The sequence below is a fragment of the Pleurodeles waltl genome, chromosome 7, assembly GCF_031143425.1.
Source record: "Pleurodeles waltl isolate 20211129_DDA chromosome 7, aPleWal1.hap1.20221129, whole genome shotgun sequence".
In the NCBI taxonomy this organism is placed as follows: Eukaryota; Metazoa; Chordata; class Amphibia; order Caudata; family Salamandridae; genus Pleurodeles; species Pleurodeles waltl.
In genome coordinates this window covers 650,130,948-650,153,337 of record NC_090446.1, presented here as the reverse complement: position 1 = coordinate 650,153,337, position 22,390 = coordinate 650,130,948, and the positions used below count along the sequence as shown (strand labels likewise).

The window sequence follows — 22,390 nt, the reverse complement described above, 5'->3', positions numbered from 1 at the left end:
GTGGCAAAGATATCGTGGTTAGGGTGGGAAGTCAATATACGTAAAGTTAATTTTAAAGGTGCAACCGTGTGTGATTGAGTGAGAGCGTGTGGCAGGGATGTAGCACGCGTTAATGCAAGCAAGGGAAATGTGCACCACCAGCATGTGGCGTTAGCATGAGGGTTTCGGCGGTGAACGTAATCTGGGTTTTGGGAGGGTATGCTGTGAATGGGGAGGGGTGGGAGCCACCATATCTCCGTGAGGAGTGTGTAGCACGTCCCCCGCTCTCTGATTGGCCATTTCAGGGACAGCACCTGCCCGAGCCCCTCATGGGCTGACACCAGAGCCCCTCACTATTTCAGGCTCTCGCGCGCCCGTAACTCAGTCTTTCCCTGGAGCCCTCCTGAGTGAGCAGCGAGACCACACTCCTCCATTACTCTAGCCTCCATCAACATGCGCGTCCAGGCGCTGTGCACTCTAGCTCCCGTGGCGCTGCTGCTGTTGGCCGACATGTACCTAGTGGGAGGCACAGACGGCACCGACTTGCCTGAAAGCCCCCTGGAGAGGGAGAAAATGACTATCCAGCAGAAGGGGCGACTTTCGCTGCAGAATAGTGGTGAGTAAGTGAATGAAGAATTTCAACTTTTATGTAATGCTCTCTACCAGTCCGGCAGTCTCGATGCACTAGTTTCTTGATAGGTCGCCCAGGCGCTTTACTGATGGAACATGTACGTATATATTCACGTCTGGGGCATCTCAGTCAGGCATACTGATTGACGCATACCTCAACAACAACAACAGACCGGTGCACAAGAACAGAGAAACCAGGGATCGCAGGCAGCACCTGCTGAATAAAGGGGGCGGTAGTGTGTCGGGGCATGACCACCACAGGAAGAGCACGAGTGATTTGTTCTTAAATTGCTAAATTTTGGGGGAAGAGGTTGTTTTTGTGGCGCGGTAATACGACGCCGAGGTACAACTTCCTTTGGATATGCATCCATACACTGGAGGCTCAGAGAGTACGGGTATTGTATTTATCATTCATTTCCATGAGCGTATCAGGCAGTTAGTGCGCAGGGCGTTCAATTATTCAGGACAGTCAAAAAAAAACACAAACCCCACTCTTAACATATGTTAGAAGTCAACACGCATCCCCCCCACCCACCAGAGACATTAAGATGCTCGGTGAGGTGCGGAGCGCACGTGCGTTCTGCTGTAGCAATTTGGTTTCGTGATCTCCCAGCAAAACATGAACACCGGAACACACTGGGTCAGTTGAATCGATACCCTCAGTCGCCGAATACCAGTCTAGCATTTCAGTTAAATCGCAACCTGTACTTTTTCCAATTCATTGTATAACATGCTCCGTGTAGCGCCAAGACGCAATCGAGCTCGCATTAAAGTGCTTCATTGACTGCAAAGTACAATAGCAACTTACACCTCTACACACCTCTCTTGCTCTTTCTCCGTCCCCTCGCTGTCTCGCACGTTTCCTAGCTCCTTCGTGCCCTCTCTCTTATTCTCTCATGCTCCATTTCTGTCTCGTTCCTTACTGGATTCCTCCATTCATATAACCTGCTCATGCTCGTATTATGGTTCTTTGTATAGCGCACACAATGCCGCTAGTGCTGCACCGCAGCGCTGTCGAAGTGCAGGGCTACCCAAACAATCGCAAGGTCTCCATTGGCTGATTCGGTTCGTGAAAGCGTGATTATCAGTCTCCTGGACGTATGTATCAATATTTCCGTGTAAGGTGAATGTGTCAACTTCAGTGAGTTGTGGGTGTTTCACGGGTGACATCGGGTGGCTGTACTGAGTCGCTTAATCATGCTCAAGGGCCAGTCCCTAGCAGAAGTGCAGTTTGTTAGCGCTTTGGACCTTAGTAAGTAAACTTACAAGAGGGCGCGAATAGGTCTATGAACCTTTTGACTTGTAATTAAGATGTTCCCACCATAACTCTAGTACATGCAGATCAATAATCAATAATTAATCATCAACACCAGTAATCAATGACATTAGTAATCAGTAGGAGTCAGTAATTTTCACCCAACATGACCTTTCAGTCATGAATAACCACACCTTTTAGTAAAAGTTAGAATATTTATTTCCCTAGATTAGCGATGCTAGGCCACATAAAATAATCTCAAAATCAAATGATAAACATACAGAAACATAACTGGTTGTCCAAAGCAGCAAAATAAATGCAATCTAATCAAAGCTTGAACTACTACACATTCTAAAGTTACAATGCAATATTAATAACAAAAATAATTTGCAAAGGACATCACATACATTTAGACTCAGCAAAGAAAATACATCAAATGTTACTCCATTAAGTGAACTTCATTAGTGAGGATCCTTATCTAACATCAGATTAGCATCAGCATGTTCAGCTTCATGCAAAACAATTTAGTCAACACAAATTTGGAAAACATCTAACTATGGCTCTATCAAAACAGTGCAGTTGGTACCTAGAAAGAAAAACAAATAGTCTTATCCTCTTCGCTGCCAGGCCTTTTCGACCTCAGGTGCAAGGGATTTTTTTGGCTACTTGGAGCAGTTTGCGCTTAGGACCTCATAACTTTTTGTCCCCATAACCTACCCACGCCAAAATTGCGTCCTTATTTTCCAACATACTAGGGGTTCTAGAGGTACCCATAGTTTGTGGGTTCCCCTTAAGGAGACCAAGAAATTACCCAAAATACAGCGAAAATTTCGTTTTTTTAAAAAAAATTGAGAAAGAGGGCTGCAGAAGAAGGCTTGTGTTTTTTCCCCTGAAAATGGCATCAACAAAAGGGTTGCAGTGCTAAAATCACCATCTTTCCAGCTTTCAGGAACAGGCAGACTTGAATCAGAAAACCACATTTATCAACACAAATTTTGGCATTTTACTGGGACATACCCCATTTTTACTATTTTTGGTGCTTTTAGCCTCCTTCCATTTAGTGACAGAACTGTGTGTGAAACCAATGCTGGATCCCGGACAGCTAAACATTTCTGAAAAGTAGACAAAATTCTGAATTCAGCAAAGGGTCATTTGTGTAGATCCTACAAGGTTTTTCTACAGAAAAGAACAGCTGAAATAAAAAAATATTGAAATTGAGGTGAAAAAACAGAACTTTTTCTCTACGTTTTACTCTGTAACTTTTTCCTGCGATGTCAGATGTTTGAAAGCAATATTCTGTTACATCTGCTGGACTCTTCTGGTTGCGGGGATATATAGGGCTTGTAGGTTCATCAAGAACCCTAGGTACCCAGAGCCAGTAAATGAGCTGCACCTTACAATGGGTTTTCATTGTATTGTAGGAAACTTTTGTATTTCCAAAATGGGCACAAGATTAGGTGTTGAGAAGCAGTGATTATTTGCACATCTCTGAATTCCAGGGTCCCCATACTAGCATGTGAATTACAGGGCATTTCTCAAATAGACGTCTTTTTTACAGACAGTCTTACATTTGGAAGGAAAAAATGCAGAGAAAGACAAGGGGCAATAACACTTGTTCTGTTATTCTGTGTACCCCCAAGTCTCGCTATAAAAATGATACCTCACTTGCGTAGGTAGGCCTAATGCCTGCGACAGTAATCACAACATGGACACATCACATTTTTACATTGAAAATTGACATGCTTTTTTGGAAAGTGCCTAGCTGTGGATTTTGATCTCTAGCTCATCCGGCACCTACAGAAACCTACCAAACCTGTGCATTTTTGAAAACTAGACACCTACGGGAATCCAGGATGGGGTGACTTGTGGTGCTCTCATCAGGTTCTGTTATCCAGAATCCTTTGCAAACCTCAAAATTTGGCAAAAAACCCCACTTTTTCCTTACATTTCGGTGACAGAAAGTTCTGAAATCTGAGAGGAGCTACAAATTACTTTCCAAATTACGTTCCCCCAAGTCTCCCAATAAAAATGGTACCTCATTTGTGTGGGTAGGCCTAGTACCCGCAACAGGAAAGGCCACAAAACACAACATGGACACATCACATTTTCCCAAAGAAAACAGCTGTTTTTTGCAAAGTGCCTAGCTGTGGATTTTGGTCTCTAGCTCAGCCGGCACCTAGGGAAACCTACTAAACCTATGCACTGTTGAAAACTAGACACCTAGGGGAATCCAAGATGGGGTGACTTGTGGGGCTCTGATCCAGGTCTGTTACTCAGAATCCTTTGCAAACCTCAACATTTGGCAAAAAACACATTTTCCTCACATTTCAGTGACAGCAAATTCTGGAATCTGAGAGGAGTCACACATTTCCTTCCACCCAGCTTTCCACCAAGTCTCCAGTTAAAAAAGGTACCTCACTTATGTGGGTAGGCCTAGTGACCATATCAGGACATGCCTCAAAACACAATGTGGACACATCACATTTTCCCAAAGAAAACAGAGCTGTTTTTTGCAACGTGCCTAGCTGTGGATGTTGGCCTCTAGCTCAGCTGGCACTTAGGGAAACCTACCAAACCTGTGCACTTTTGAAAACTAGACACCTAGGGGAATCCAAGATGGGGTGACCCAGCGTTCCCCCAAGTCTCCAGTTAAAAAAGGTACCTCACTTGTGTGAGTAGGCCTAGTGCCCGCAACAGGAAATGACCCAAAACACAATGTGGACACATCACATTTTCCCATAGAAAACAGAGCTGTTTTTTGCAAAGTGCCTAGATGTGGATGTTGGCTTCTAGCTCAGCTGGCACCTAGGGAAACCTACCAAACCTGTGCACTTTTGAAAACTAGACACCTAGGGGAATCCAAGATAGGGTGACTTGTGGGGCTCGCACCAGGTTCTGTTACCCAGAATCTTTAGCAAACCTCACAATTTGGCAAAAAAACACTTTTTTCCTCACATTTTGGTGACAGAAAGTTGTGTAATCTGAGATGAGCCACAAATTTCCTTCCACCCAGCGTTCCCACAAGTCTCCCGATAAAAATGGTATCGCACTTGTGTGGGTAAGCCTAGTGCCCGCGACAGGAAATGCCCCAAACCACAACGTGGACACATCACATTTTCCCAAAGAAAACAGCTGTTTTTTGCAAAGTGGCTAGCTGTGGATTTTGGTCTCTAGCTCAGCCGGCACCTATGGAAACCTACCAAACCTGTGCATTTTTTAAAACTAGACACCTAGGGGAATCTAAGATGGGGTGACTTGTGGGGCTCTCACCAGGCTCTGTTACCCAGAATCCTTTGCAAACCTCAAAATTTGGCAAAAAAACCTATTTAGGTGACAGAAAGTTCTGGAATCTGAGACGAGCCACAAATTTCCTTCCACCCAGCGTTCCCCCAAGTCTTCCGATAAACATGATACCTCACTTGTTTGGGTGGACCAGGTGCCTGCAACAAAAAAAGGCCAAAAACCTGTAGAGATTGGGGGGATAGTACGGTAAGTTGATAAGCACATATATTTCTTTTATACATCTTTAGGCTGACTCTGCTTTGGGGGCCCACACAAGTGAGGTATTATTTTACTTGGGACTCTGAGGGGAACACTGGGTGGTAGGAAATTTGTGCCAGAGCGGTGATCCTACAAAGAAAAGTGAGGAAAATATGTTTTTTAAGCAAATTGTGAAGTTTGCAGAGGACTCTGGCTAAGAAAAGGTTGGGGGATCCATGCAAGCCACACCTCCCTGGATGCCTTGGGGTGTCTAGTTTAAAAAAATGTCTGGGTCTGGTAGGTTTCCCTAGATGAAGGCCGCACCCAGGACCAAAAACATAGGTGTCCCTCCCCCCAAAACACAGGTAGTTTTGTAATAGATCAAAATTGTGAAAAGAAACGCACTTAGGTAATGTTAAACAGACCCCTCACTCACCAACCAAGTTGGTGGCATGCTTCATCATCGGGGTCCCACCTGAGACACATAGCATGTCACAGGTGTGCTGCAACGCCTGATTACAGCGGCGCAGGTTTTGTCATTTTTAACACATACTGGTTGTATTCGGCACGAGGGTGAGTGATGGTTCAGTAGATCACATTCTATTAACAAGAGATTTCACAAAAATGAAATGCACTGTTAATAACTGAAAGGCCAAAAAACTGAACCAATGACTCACAACTCGTGAGCTGTAAAGCCACGAAAAGACACCACCTGCTTTACAGTCCATTCACACACCCTTCATACATGACATGCAGAAGACCATTTGCACCGCCAGCCACGGGCTCAGCACATTACAACCCTCGCATCGACAGAAGCGCCACTCGAGTGCCCATCACTTGCATATGCCCATATGCCTGATACAGCAATCACACCAGCTGATGGGAGTGTGTGGACTGACGATTGGCTGGCACCACCAGCCAAGCACCACTTCACGCACACTGCCAGCCAAGCACCACACCACACCACACACACCGCCAGCCAAGCGCCACTCCACGCAGAGCACCAGCCAGGAGCCACCCTATGCACACCGCCAGCCAAGCGCCACCACCTGCACACCGCCAGCGAAGTGCCACCACGTGCACACCACCAGCCAAGCATCACCCCACGCACACCGCCAGCCAAGCACCACTCCACGCACACCACCATCACTTTTTTTGTTTTTAAACAACAAACAAACCATTAACTAATTATAAATAAGTACAAAACTACAAACACAAAGCTCTAACTGAATACATGACAGAAATGCCAACCGTGAAACTGAATATATGAAAATATAAAACAGGCAATTTACGCTCACAGTATTTCCCAGAAATTCTTTTTGGTGTGGTAACTCCTGAAACAGCTGGCCACACACAGCCCAGGCTTTGAAGGGCAATCAGGGCAGTACATCCGGCTCTCCTTCTGGATACCTATTTGGGCACAGACTCTACATTTCTTAGTGGGCAAGTCTTTTTTGGGAGTGGGAGGAATGTGATCAGGAAAGTGGCGATCTTTCAATCTAACCACATCCTCTACCACTGCTACTCTAGGAACTCCTGCTTGTTCCACCACAGTAAGGCTCTCTATCACTGACTCCTGAAATTTAACGAATTTCATCCTTAACTCAGGGGAACAATCCTTGAACACAATAAAAGCATTAAAAGTTGCCAAATGGAACAAATGGATGGGCAACTTTTTATACCACATGTGAGACTTACGAAGAGCAGTGTAAGGTTCCAACCTCTGATCTACTCTATCAATACCACTCATGTGCTTATTGTAGTCCAAAATGCACGCCGGTTTGCGCACTTCGGCAACCTGACCTCAAACTGTCACAAGGGAAGTATTCTCATCATGGATGGTAGTTAGCATGTACACATCCCTCCTGTCTGAAAGTGTCAGAGCTAGCAGCTCATCATTCCGCAAGGCACTGCACTGTCCCCTCTCAAGTTTTTTACAGACAAGCTCCCTTGGATAGCCTTTCCGGTTAGAACAGATTGTGCCACAAGGAACAGTGTCCAATCTGAACAACTCCTTGAACAACTGCACTCCAGTGTAGAAATTATCTACGTACAAATGATGACCTTTGTTAAACAGTCGTCTACCAAGTTCCCACACAATTTCTTGCTAACTCCAAAGGTGGGCAGACAACCAGGGGGGTCAATACTGGAATCCCTACCAGTGTAGACCCGGAAATTATACACAGATTCTGTGCTACTTTCTGACAGCATATACAATTTAATTCCATACCATGCCCTCTTTCTAGGAATGTACTGCTTAAAAACCAAATGCCCCTTGAACAGGACCAAAGACTCGTCCACACTTATTCCTTTGCCTTGAACATACACCTCTGAAAACCGATCTACAAAATGATCAAGGACAGGCCTAACCTTAAAAAGACAGTCACAATCAGGGTGATCTCGTGGCAAGGCTAAAGCATTGTCAACAAAATGCAGCATATGAAGAAGAAGCAAATAGCGATTATGAGTCACGGTTGCAGGAAATATAGCCGATGCCATCATGGGACTAGTAGACCAATAAGAAGCCAGCGACGGCTTCCTTGTCAACCCCATCAAAAAGTCAAACCAAATAACTTTTTCATCTTTTCCAGATTTGTGGGAACCCACTGGGTAGATCTAGACTGAGGCCTAAGTCTGGCAGCGTTGTCCCTCAAATACTGCTCTGCATACAAATTAGTCTGCTCAACAATCTCTTCCAAAAATACATTGTCAAGAAATTGACAGGCAAAAAGTTTTCCGTATTAACTCTACCCCCTGGGAGACCAGTAAAGGCAAGCAACTGTGGCTGATCCATGTTTGGGGCAACCCAGGTGTCAGGTCTTCCAAAGGGAAACCTTTCAGCCACAGGCTGCTGCACTGTTGGCACATCAGTGTCCTCCTCTAAAAACAGACCCTTCATCTGCACTCAGAGTGGCTTCCTCATTAGAAGATTCCTCTCGGACAGAAAACTCACTGTCAGAATCTCTCACTTCCTCCTCTGCCTCAGATATAGAGTCAGTCTCATAATCATGGTCAGAAGACGACTCAAAAAGCATACCAACAACCTCCTGAGCGGTCACTCGGCGGCTAGCCATGGTCCTTTCTAACAACAAATAGATTGCCAACAACAACCAGCACTGTCTAAAATAAGTAATAAACAAAGTGTGGCTTTATCACAAAGAATTATGTACTAAAAACTATACCACGCACTTGCCTGAAAAAGATAGACTCACCAGCAACTACTCGGCACAGACATAGCAAACACCCCGGTTAAGAAACACATTAGTAATAATATACCTCTCCTCAAATGGATCAGCAAGCTAAGGTAGTCTTCGTCATCAGGACATCAGTTCAGTCAGAAAGGCATCAGGTTTCAGCATCAGAGTTCAGAAAATGCAAAGTCTTTAAGCAGCTCGAAAGAACAGAAGTAAACCCTCAAGAAGAATAGAGAGAATGGCGAATGGCAAGTGGCAAAATGCTCTGTATCCATAAGTGCAGTCCGGCTAAGTTAGATTCCCTAAAACTACTTCCCAAGTCCCTATTGGTCAAGGGATTGCATGTTCACACTTTGTCCAATAAAACTAAAACATCAAATCTATAACTTCTACTAGTACGCCGTTCACATTTTGCTGATTAGCTTTTCTTGTAATGTCCTCATCATCTGGCTAATCGGGTAACAATATTGTTGTAGCTTATACTCCAGTCACTGTCTCTATTGTTCTTCTCCTGAGAAAGTCAGTCTTACACGCATTACACTTGCAATGTTACAGTTAGCAAGAACAGCATCATCTAGCAAGCGATTCTCATGAGAAAACCTTTGGCTACCAGCACATTTGGACAATACAGAGGAAAATCAAAATTTTTAATTCTCTAAGCAAATATTTCATTAATCGGTTTAGAAATACAGCTTGGCATGAGGCCATGCAACTAGGCCAAGACCTCCACTAACTTAAGGCCTTCAATTAATAAACTAATACATAATGCATAACCCTTATTATGATGTACTCCTGCATTAATCAAACATAAACTCCACATTTCATATTAATAAGCCATTAATAAGTATACTTCGTGAACATTGGCGGCCACTCATCGTGATCACATTTTCAAATGCGTGCATTATTTTTCTCTATAATATTACATTTTTTCTGCAAATCCATGAATCTGAATTCATGCTCATTAATAATTTTATTAAAACACCTGCTACAGCAATCCCTCCTCTGATCACTAAATGTGTCATCACACTAAACTATCACTCACAATTTTTTTTTGCATCAGCTAAAATTCTGTCAATTCAATCCCTTCATACTTTTGTTCCCTTTTCTAATTTTCCCTAAACAATTTTCCGTTTTCTCTTTTTCCCTCCTCTGATCATTCTTTGACTTCTTCAGTTTAATCCTTTTACACAATTTACACATTCCCCATTTTCCAGTTAGGCAAACCATAATAATCAGTATTCCCTGTATTATTTTCAATAAGATCCCATTCCAAATGTTGCTGAGCCGATTTCCCACTGAAGAAAAACCTTTACCAATTTTCTCCCAAACACCTGGTTCTTCCAATTCTTTCAAATCAGCACTTTCATTAGTCAAGTTAGTAAGTAAGCTCCTAATTTCTTTACTATTATCAGGAATGAACCAACAACAATGCCTAGAATTAACCATTCTACAAACTCCACCCTCCTTTGCTGAAAGAATGTCTAAAGCAAGGCGATTTTGAAGAGTCATAGCTCTTTCAGCAGCTAATTCAGTATCCATCAGGAGTATGGCCCCCCAAAAAATTGTCAGCATGTTATCCACACTAGTAGACAACTTTCAAATCTTTATCAAATTCAGACAACTCCCACTGAAGGAATTATTGCTCCAAATATATCTCCCAATATACCAGAAGGAGACTCTCTCCTCTGTCTAATATGATGTAATTCAGTCAATTTCTGAAACGTCTTCAAGTCATCCATTTGAAAAACCTTTGTGAAAACTATTCCCAAATACCATGTCCCATACCATCCTCTTGGAAGACGGTAATAAGCATTAGGACCACAGATGTAATATATCCCAGGAATCGCTGGGTCCCGTCCATTCAACATAAATGTCCATTTACTCTGAAACAAAAACGCATGTCTACATTCACTCGTTCCCACAAACAAAGTATCAGTGCAGGATTTAGGCCTATATACATAAAGTTTCCCTACGTGTTGCGCATCTAGAGCTAATTTCTCTTGCGTTTTAATTGCACTATAAGCATAATCATTCTTGTAAGCCCTTTTCTCCAAGCCTTTTTCTAAGTTCTCCTTCAAATTCTTTCTCCTGTCATCGGTGTGATCCAAAAAGTTATTCTCTAAAGATGTAAGCAGGCATGTTAGATTGTTTCTGTGAGTGTAAGCTATACCAAATGTTAATGTAGGTTCAAAGAAACCTTTAGGTACTCTACTCAAATACCTAATTATAGGGACAAACGAAAACACCATATCATAATTGGAGTAAAAGTACTGGCTGTACTCCTGGTTATAGAATCTTGCTAGTAGCAGACTACAACTTATTGCATACATTAGAGTCAAACTATGATAAGCAACTCCTTCAACTGATGAAGGAATCTGCGTACACACATAACAATTCCTTGCATCCATTGTCTCAACATACTCACTCAACAGCGATAGAAGACATTCGAAGAAAGTTCTCTTGGGCATTAGTACCCTCATGCAAATACTTCTCATCTAACCTGAACTTTTCTATTGCTGTTAGTGCAGTAGTTGTCTCAAAAGCAGAAGTGTGGTTGGCTTTGCTCTTATCAAGAACAGACATTCCCACAATCAATTCTACAAATAATATCCCACATACAATCGCCAAACCAATACTCTTATATTTACAGCACCTATTTTTCCTACCCTGCTGGCTAATATTATTCATGATCTGTAAAGTGTCAGAAAGCAGAAGAGAAAATTTGGGAAAAGCAGCAAAACAAAAACAAGACAAATTCTTCTTTTGACACTTATTTACATCTCTCAGTCTTTCTGCCAGGATCCCTTTATCAAAAATCGGTAAGCAGCTTGTCCAAATCAGGTTACAAAAGTCAAATCAGGTTATCAAGTCTTTTCCGGTTACTTTCAACAGTCTCTTCTCAATTTTTTTTTCTCAAATTGTTTCAGCAGTTCAGTTCATCAGCTTCCTTCAAGTGCCAAAATATTGACCCGGAATGTCTCCATCAAAACAAAAAGACAAAAATGATTACTGCCTTTCACTTGTAGTTCCATGTGCCCAACAGGACCCAAGTATCTTTGACTTGCTATTCTCTTTCTCCTCAATTTTCCATCACCATTCAATTCTCCTTCACTTAGATCTTCCCTCCTTGTTGTATCTACTTCTTCTTCGAATGTTGATTTGACAGCCACTTCCTTTTTCTCTGCTTGTGACTCCGGCCACTTATCTCCTTTCAGTGGACCCTTGGTCAGTGTTCTTTTCAGTGTTGAACTTGAAACATCTCCTTGTTCTATGGTGTCTTCTCTTGACAAACCTGCAACTGGTTCAGGAGGAGTCAAATCACAGTGACTTTGATCCACCTCAACTCCATCCCCCTCGGGGTCTGGCAATTGCTCTGTTTGTCTCTCAAAATCGTCTGCTTCTGGGAAAGCCCTCCTTTAACTAGGCTTTTCTGCTGCCTCAATTGAGATAGGCTCTCTGTCACCCTCCTGGAAGTATTCTCCTTCGTCTCTCACAGGAGTAGCTGACCTTTCCTCAATGGGCTCAGATCCAGTCTCAGTTCCTCTTTGTTCTCCTTCCGGCCCTGAGACTTGCTTTGCTCTTTGTTGGTACTTTCAACAACTCTACTTCTTCATCAGCCGGGCATATCACTTTCTTCGTGTAACTGGAATGGATCCAGTTTGAAATTCCAGTGCAATTCACAGCTGTGGTAGCTGTCAGAACTACCTGGAAAGGTCCTTTCCAACGAGGCTCCAAACACGTTTTCCTCATGTGCTTCTGGATCACAACTCAGTCACCGGCCCTCAGATTGTGCCCTGGGTGATGGATCGGTGGCAGTTTGGTGGCTTCCACTTGTTGAGAAAAAGAGCAAACTACATCAGCCAGACCTTTGCAGTAGTCCAACACCATATCATCTGTAATGTTGACAAGTGCATATGCAGGCACTGCCCCCAACCTCATGGCTCATCCCATAAGGATCTCAAGCAGCGACAATCCTGTCTTCCTGTCGGGTGTGTTTCTCATTGTCATCAGAACTAAAGGCAGTGCGTCGGGCCATTTCAGATTTGTGGACGCACACATCTTTGCAACTCTTGACTTCAAGGTACCATTCATTTGTTCCACTAGTCCTAATGCTTCGGGGTGGTAACTACAATGCAACTTCTGCTCAGTGTTCAATGCTGCACACAGTGATTTAATTACCTCATTGTTGAAGTGACTTCCCCTATCTGATTCTAAAGAGACTGGAAACCCAAAACGTGGTATCAGTTCCCTAAGCAGTAGTTTTGCTACTGTGAAACTGTCATTTCTTCATGTAGGGTATGCTTCAATCCAGATACTAAAGATGCACACAATCACCAACACATATCTCAAACCTCCACACACAGGCATCTCAATAAAATACATCTGCATTCTGCTGAATGGACCTCCTGCTCATCCAATGTGGCTCAAATTGACCACTGTCCCTTTTCCCGCGTTTATTTGCTGGCAAATGGCACAATGATGGCAAACTGCTTCAGCAACCTGTCTAAACCTTGGGTTGAACCAATCGTGCTTGAACAACTGAATCATGGCATCCTTCGCAATATGTGCTTGACCATGATAATAAGTAGCCAATTGAGACAACAGACTATTAGGTAAAACCGATTGATCCTCTTCTGCAACCCACAATTCATCTTTGTCATTGCACACATTTCATTTTGCTCCATGAACATTTTTCCTCCCTGTCAACAGTATTATGCAACATTTTCAATACCTCCAAGGTATCAGTTATTTTCAGTGCAAAACTTGGGCACGTTTCATCTTCTTCAGGTAACAATTCCCACTTAACTTTGAACAATATACAGTTCAACGCGCAAAATCTTGCGACTTGATCTGCATATCCATTTCCCAATGACACGAAGTCTTGTGACTTTAGATGTGCACTGCATTTCACCACGGCAGTCTTTTCAGACATTTGAATAGCATGCAACAGATCTTTAATTCTCTCACCATTTCTCACTGGTGTACCAGAAGAGGTCATTAAACCTCTCTGTGACCACAACTGGCCAAAATCATGGACTATTCCAAGTCCATACTGGCTATCCATATAGATGGTGACTCTTAGCTGAGCAGAAACATGTCATGCTCTAGTGAGGGCTACCAGTTCCACTACTTGAGCAGAATACACTCCTCAAAGCCCAAAAGGTTCCAGGATACCAGTAATTGTGCACCCGGCATATCCTGCTCTCAGTGTCCCTGTATTGTCTCTTAGACAAGAGCCATCAACAAAGATAATTTAGTCATTCTCTTCCAATCGGGTATCTCTAATGTGAGGTCTCGGTTTTGTGCACAAGTCAGTTACTTCAAGACAATCATGCTCAATGTCTTCCATCTTTTTAATTTCAATGTTTTCATTAGGAAGTAAGGTTGCCGGGTTCAGCACTGTACATCTTTTCAATGACACATTAGGTAACCCTAGAATACTCGTTTCATATCTGGTCAATCTTGCACCAATCAAATATTGGGTTTTCGTCTTTGTAAGTAGGATCTCAATAGAGTGAGGGACCATTATAGTCAAGGGATATCCCATCACAATGCCCTCACACTGTGTAAAGCTCTGTCCATCTGCTGCAATTCCACACAAACAACCTGGTAAGGCTGCTGCAACTGGGTCCAAAGTAGCTGAAAAATGTGCTACTGGGCGGTTTACACCTCCATGGACCTGTGTCAAGAGAGACAGAGAGCATGCATCACGCTCATGACAAAACAATGTGAAAGATTTTGTGTAATCAGGCATACCCAAAGCTGGAGCCTTGCACAGAATCTCTCTCAATTCAGTAAATGATTCCATTCCAGACTGGTCTAACATTAGGAGATCAGTGACTTGTTGTGGGTCAGCTTCTGCAATGGTCTCAAAATGACTGACAAATTGGTAATCCATTGGCAGGTAACCTACCATTCCTAGAAACATCATGACATCTCTCTGTGCGGTCAGGGGATTCATTTGCAATATGGTTGTAACTCTTTCTCTGGATATCTTTCTCGATCCCTTCTCAATCTGGTGACCCAAGGATTTTACTTCTTTCTGAAAGTATTGCAATTTAAGCGGGGACACTTTATGACCATTCTTTCCCAAATGGTTCAGTAAGGCAATAGTATTATACTTCCACTCGTTTCTTGTTTTGGACACAATCACCAAGTCAATAATATACTGTGCCAAGGTTGATTGGAAAGGCAATTCCAACAACTCCAACTTCTTTTTCAAGATCTGATTGAATATGGAAGGTGACTCTGAAAACCCTTGAGGAATTCTGCATCAACAATAAACTCGGTCCAAAAAATTGAAACAAAAGAGATATTGGCTGTCCTCATGAAGAGGCATAGAAACGAAGGCTTGCCACAAATTAATGACAGTGAGCCATTCAGCATCACATGGAATCTGAAACATTATCACAACTGGATTTGGTACCACAGGACAACATTTGACCATAATGTCATTCACTTTTCTCAGATCCTGAACAATTCAAACTTTCCCACAGGACTTTTGCAAACCCATTATCAGTGAATTACATGTGCTGCTCAACACTTCATTCGGAACCCCTTGTGTTACAAAGTCTGCAATTATTTGGGCAACCTTCATAAGGACATCTTGTGGCATGTGCTACTGGGGAATTTGAGGAAAACTTAATTCGGCTTCATGTCACTTTAACTGGTTCAACTCCCTTTATCAGACCTATCTCTTTTCCTGTTGAATCCCAAACCTTCTCATTAACCGTTCCCTGCAGGAAAGGATGAAGCTCATTCACTGTGAATACTGGAAAAAATAAATCAGAGGGTATTCCTCATTTGTTGTCTCACATTTTATCTCTGGGGCTTGGTCATCTTCATCGTCACTATTCGTCTGGATCTCAATCCCATCATTTTAACAAGTAATCGAGCATCTTGTTTTACACAGCAAGTCTCTTCCCAGTAGGGATACTGGACTTGAGTCTCAGAATACGAATTTGTGCAATCCCTGGAAGTTGCCTATTTTAACCTGCACTGGATCTGTAATCAGGTTGGTCAAATACTGATTCGCTACCCCTACAATCTGAACTGTGTTACCTGAAAGGGGCAAATTCGGAACTTCTGCACTTTTCACTATAGAGCGTGTAGCTCTGTGTCAACCAGGAATGAAACTCTGTGACCTATTACTTTTCCCTTCACATAGGGACCTCTCTGATCGACTGCTAAGGAGCTTACATGCACACATGGCTCCTCATCTGAACTTTCACTCCCCCAATCATCGTTAATTCCATTCTCACTATGTAACGGAAATTGGTGTACTGTGTTATTACTTTGGTTAAGCCTCTGACCTGTGGCCTGTTGAGAAAGCATCATTTGCTGCTATTCCATTGGGGCTTGAGGTATTCAAATTTGCTGTCTAGGTAACATGGGAACCTGCTGCTGCACTGGCTACAACTGTGTCATTTGAACACGTCCCATTTGCACTTGCTGCATTGGTTGAAAATTCTGCATTTGATTCACATTGTTTTGCAAATTTGGATTAGGGCCTCTCATTCTCGGTCCTCTCATGTTCTAGAACGAATTGATGTCATTACTTTGCTGAACAACACCTTCCTGCACTGACATCGGACACTCCCATTTCCAATGTCCAACGGCTCATCAAACGTGACAAGGCAACAATTTCTTCATTCCCTGCACATCATTCTGAACCAATACAGTACCCAAATCTGGACTGCGATTCACATTGCCTCCATGACCTCGACCTCTCATCTGGTGCTGAAATACCATGTTTCCCTGCTGCTGCTGTGGTAGCTGTTGTAGGAAATGTCCCTGCATGCCTGTCTGTGCAGCGTTAATCTGCACCACCATTGCCTTTTCTTTCAGCTTTCTCTGCTTCAACTCAATTTCATCACTGCAGTATTTTGCATACTGCAACGCCTCATCAATCGGCTTTGCTTGCAAGCGAATCAAATGACTCTTAATCATCTGACTAATTTCAGGTCTCAATCCTTCCACAAATCTGAACATAAAATTTATCATATCTTTCGCCTCAATAGTCTCTGTATAATTGTAATGCTTAAAAGCTTGTATTAATCTCTCATAATACGCATGTATTGACTCCTTTGCTTCCTGAGCTGTCCTGTCAATTCTCAGCGAATCAATGTTCTTGGGCGAAATTCTTGCTTTAAAAAATTCAATCACTTTATAGTAATATTTCATTACCTCGGGAGACGGTGCACCCGTAATTTTCTCTCTCTCTGGTTCTCTTGTTGGCCAATCTATACTCCTCTTACACTCTATCCACAGATCAGCTGGGACCACTATCTCTAATAATGAGTTCAAGTCTTCCCACAGGCACTTTGCAAGTTTCACAAATCTGTCTGTCATCTGATACAACTCTACTGGCTTTTCTCTCAATTTTGGATAATCATTTGTGAATGATAGAATGTCACTTCTGCTGCAAGGGACATGAAAAAAATTCCCTCCTGGAATCTCTCTTACTGGTCAAATATTCACTGGATCTTGGTCTTTCTCCACATTTGCAGTCAACTCCACAGAATCCCTTTTTCTTTTATCTGTTTTCTTTACCCATCTGCCTTCCCACTTGTCTAATGGTCCCCAAGTCTGGGCACATTGAAGTAACTCCCTAAGGTGTGCCTTCATTCCAGCAGATCTCATGTGTTCAAATTCTTTAGTCTCAAAATCTAATCTGTAACTCCTTTTCAAGTGCTTCGTTTTCTCTATTTCTATGTCATACTTCTCTGCCAGGTCTGCTAGCTTCTGATGCACATTACCCACTTCCCTTGTAATCTTCGGGCAAAGATATCTCAATTCTGCTTCTGTGTAGGATCATAACCTGTTCACACCCACAGTTCCCTCAATGAGCTCACCTGCTTTCATGCTTAGCCTAGCATAATTATGTCCCCACCCCATCGCTTTCTGTGTCATGACACCCTGCTCACCATACACCAGGTTTCTTCTGAGCAAATAGGGGTACGGCTGGACCAACAGTAATAGGTAAAGATATATTATCTGGGGTTGGTCTGGTACCTAAGTTCTGTGGGAGAGTAACTCCGATGTTCTGATTCCTCATTGAAGACATATGTGACTGTGTCCCTGTTGGTAGAGTGAATCTCGGCATGACTTGCAGCAGCACTTGGGGCAGTAAAAGTGGAGTTGGTTCTGTCTGAACCAACATCGGTCTCTGGTAAACCTGCTTTGTAGGCACCATTATGTTTGTTGTAATTTCTATAAGGGGTACATCAGGGTAAATTCTCTGGACCTGTGGGGGTTGCACCTGATTTTGTACCACTGGAGCAGTAGGCACGTTAAGACTACTCTGCATCAGACTCTGTGTCAGGCTAGCATTAACCTGTACCGGACTTGCTATTCAGTAACCTGTGTCGGAGCTGAAGGATCAGCACTGGTGCTCAGATCACTCTCATGTGCTGCACATGATGGTGGATGAGTTCTGTAAAATGAATTCATTATCATCTGATTCTTCCTCCACTGTTGAAGACTTTCTAGCCCCCCTAGTTTCAGATGGGCTTCTGTTAGTCCTTCTAGTATTTTTCCTTCCTTCTTTCTCAGTGTCTTTTGAAATCGCTGGAAACAACTTAATTCCATGCAAAGTCTTGTTTCTCCAAATTCTCTGAACACCTCGCCTCTGTTAATGTCTTTTCTGCATTTCTCATTCTCCTCTTGAATTTCTGTTGCTGTTGCTATCTAGTTACTAGCTCCCAAATCGCTAATGCCTCAAACTGTGCTGGTCTCAGCAGAGGCTTCAATTCATATAGCACCGTCCTTAAATGCTCTAAAAAACTCATGTTGAACGTCCAATTTGTAGGAAATGCTAAATTTCCATTCTTCTCTGTCACTTTGCACCATTGCTTTACCCAAAAAGATGGCGCGACACCCTTCTCTTCCATTACAATGTAAGCCGGGTTACCTTCTAGCAGTGTAGCTTCACCTATACTCATTGTAATGTATGTATCTCCCCTTAAAGCAGTCTTTAAAGCTTTGAAAAAAATCATATTTTTGACCTTCGTTATTCAAAATCAAATCAGGAAGTGACTTTTAATCCCAGAATTCTCTTCACCCACCTTCTCAACCAATTACCTCTCAGGGAAGGCTGCCAAGCAGTGCACGACCCTCCTCACTAACCGACCTATCTCATCGCAGCTCCAATGACGTGACACTCAGACATATTGCAGCTGACAAAGTCTTGCGGCTTGTCCTCCCAAACTTCGATTCACACAAAACTAATGCAAAAATTGCGAGCACTAACCCAAAATCAAAACCCAAATCTGCTGGTTTACTACAGGAAAGGTAACACAATTGCTTCAGAAACTTTACGGATTTTTCAGTGATGTCTGTTCCCGTACTTACAGTTACTCGTTCTTTCTCAGTCTCCCAGATTCACAAGCAAAATTCGACCCGCAAATTTTACTTTCAACTGATCAGTGGGTCTGCCCTGGTGCACATAGGACTCACCAGATATCAGTCAAAAAATTATTACACTCACTTTGACTCACACTCTGACTTGTCGACCACGCCCGATTGACCTATTAAAGCAGACGAATTACAAGATTAAACCAAGTGTCTTATACATTTTTCAATATACTCCGAAGTCATGTACCATGGAGGGTCTGTATATCAACAACCACGTGGACAATTTTTTGTCGCAAAGTGCCACACACAGGTGAAGTTCAACGACTTCCTTACTCTCACACTGCTGAGCACACACACTCCTTCTACAACTTCATTTGGAGTATGCAAACTCCCTATACCCTCACAAACCTCACAATTAGCCTTTGATGTGTATAAGCCATGCAAGCACAAAAACCTACTTATTCAGACTATCACTAGAATGCCGAAAACATCCTCAAATGACCATTGGCAAGATCCGAGATTCTGGGAAAGTAATTTCTGGACTTAGGGGAACATTTCCCCCCATTGCCATCATTGAAAAATAAAATCCAAATCTCAGTGATAATGAACCCTCAAACGACCAAATCATCAAGCTACTACCATCTCTGTTGATGTTTATGTCTTTCTGCTACCATGCATGTTTTTATACATGAACTTAAACTTGCTTTCAAATGTGTACATATTCATAAATGTTTTCATGCATATCAAAATAAATATGCCTGTCATATGTTTATATACAATTATTAAGGCATGCTCTCATACATTTGTTTCTGTACATGCATTTAGGTAAGCTTTCACTTATGTGCATTTGTATGTGTGTTTAGGCATGTATTAATAATTGCTTGTGCATTTCTTAGGGCATGAGTCTGACATATGTTTATGCATATTTCCATACACATTTTTCCAACATCCATTTTCTCTTTTTTCAATCAATATGTTCCAATAACCATATTTAGATATGCATACACATGTGTATTTTCACATCTAGGCATGTGTCTGCTCAGATATGTCTAAACATTTGGGCACGTGACATTGTGCTTTTGCTTCCTTAAATGTTTTAACATGACCATGTGTGTGCCCCATTCATATGTATGTATATGTGTATATATATATATATATATATACATAGATAGATAGATAGATAGATAGATAGATAGATAGATAGATAGATAGATAGATAGATAGATAGATAGATTACCTACTCCTCCTCACTCTCTTTTCATGCAGAGAAACAAGACACTCCAGATTTATTCACTTAACAATTCAGGTCTATTGAACCTTCTGCAGAAGTTTTCTATATATCTAAACAAGACCCTTTCAGGGTTAGAGTGACCCATAAATTATGCAAAACCCAAGTGAGAACTCTGGTTAGTTCCCAAATTTAGGTGGAGAGCACTACCAATAAGGAGCACTCTACAACACCAGCAAAACTCTAGATTTTTTCACTTCAAATATCTTCTAGCAAAGTTTTTAAGCATGGGAACAGCACAGTGCTATCCACGCCGTGCTAAATAGGGACAAAGGGGGTTATTACAACTTTGGAGGAGGTGTTAATCCGTCCCAAAAGTGACGGTAAAGTGACGGATATACCACCAGCCGTATTACGAGTCCATTATATCCTATGGAACTCGTAATACGGCTGGTGGTATATCCGTCACTTTACCATCACTTTTGGGACGGATTAACACCTCCTTCAAAGTTGTAATAACCCCCAAAGTCTTTTGTCATTTCTACAGCAAAATCTTTAAGCATAGGATTGACACAGTGTCATCCTCCTCGAGCTGTAAAATGACAAAAGCCATTTACCACTCCAGACACAGTATTACAACTTTAGAGTGGACAAATACCGTCCAAGCCAACCTGGAATGAGTAAAGCAACCCCTGACACGTGTTTCGCTCTCATTAGAGCTCTTCAGAGGGGTTTAGCTTTGTCCAGACACAGGGGAGCTCCCAGTATAAGTCAAAACAAGACCCTTTCAGAGTTAAAGTGTCACATAAATTATGCAAAACACAAGCGAGAGCTCTGGGTAGTTCCCAAATTTAGGTGGAGAGCAGCTCCAATAAGGAGCACTGTACAACACCAGCAACATTCTAGACTTGCTCATCTCAAATGTCTGTTTATCGAGCAAAGTTTTTAAACTTAGGACCTGCACAATGCTATCCACACCAAGCTAAATAGGGACAAAGTATTTTTCCATTTGTCCAGCAAAGTCTTTAAGCATAGGATTGATGCTGTGTCATCCTCGCTGAGCTGTAAAAAGACAAAAGCCATTTACCACTCCCAGCACAGTATTACAGCTCTGGACTGAAAAATAATTCCATTTCCTCTTTTAATCCCCATAAGGATTTTGAAAATGACTACAGCCCGAACCACTGGGCGGAATTACAACAGCATTGGCAGAAAGGTAGCTTTTGCTCTAGAGATCACACTTTTACTTGGCGTAAATCGACTGAGTAGTTTTCGAGATATTCAAGGAAATCCAAATTTGTATATCTGGATAGAGCCCAAGCACAGATCTCAGAGAGAGATCTGATTGGCTGTTAGCACTTCAACCAGGAAGTGCTGGCAGAAATCCTGGGGCCAATATACTGGACAGCACCCCAATGAAATGCATTGTGGTGAATGGCAGGTTTTGAGGGTCACAAAAAGGAGAATATATAAATAATCATAACAAATGTTAGTTACAATATAAACCATTTGTTTACGGTACCATAATAATTTTAGGAATTGCGGTGTGTTGAAATGTGATTTTACCCTGATGGGAGAAAACTATTTTCTCATGATTTTCCCATAGAGGTTACGGAAGGAGCTCCAGAAGCTAAAATGAGAGCATATTTTCTGGAAATTAACAGAATCTTTCTCAACCATATGAGTCTGACATTCTCAGTAATACATGTGCTTCCCACCGGAGCAGCCTGTCAGTTGATGATTCCCTTGTGTTCTACTTCAGCCTCCCAAAGTGTTCTAAAGGACAACTAGAGCTCTAACAGCCCTACATATTCAAAGTGTGGCACACCTGAAGCCATCTTGATTGAATCAAACTTGTAAACCTTAAAATATTTAGGGGCATATTTAAGAGCCCATAGTGCCTCCTTGAGCCACATTTGCTTAATTTATTTGACACAAATGTGGCCCTTCAAGGCCAAAAACGCCGTGCCATATTTACAAAGTGGTTAAATGCATGCATTTTGCAACTTTTAACACCTGCTCAGAGCAGGTGCTAAAAGAAGGCTTCCATTGTTTTCAATGGGCCTCTGGGTGCTTTGCAGAATTAGTGTTAACGCGTCTGTCCTTATTTGGTCTCTTATTATTTAATTTATAAGGGGACGGTCTAGAGGTTCGACAGACCTTTTGACTTCACTTAGAGTGATTCCACCATAAGTCCCAAATACAATACAATTACTTCTTCATTATCAATAAACATTATTGAATATTCTTCTGAGTCAGTAATCCCCA

At 42.2% G+C, this 22,390-nt stretch overlaps 1 protein-coding gene across 1 annotated transcript in view; it reads left to right on the top strand.

The window, feature by feature from the left end:
* The first annotated feature begins 327 nt into the window (after nucleotides 1–327).
* Nucleotides 328–22,390, top strand: part of STC2 (stanniocalcin 2) — an 89,675-nt gene continuing 67,612 nt past the window's right edge. Inside the window, exon 1 of the mRNA XM_069244657.1 lies at nucleotides 328–595. Within this exon, the coding sequence (XP_069100758.1) occupies nucleotides 433–595 (163 nt within the window). The 5' untranslated portion in view covers nucleotides 328–432. The remainder of the gene's footprint in view (nucleotides 596–22,390) is intronic.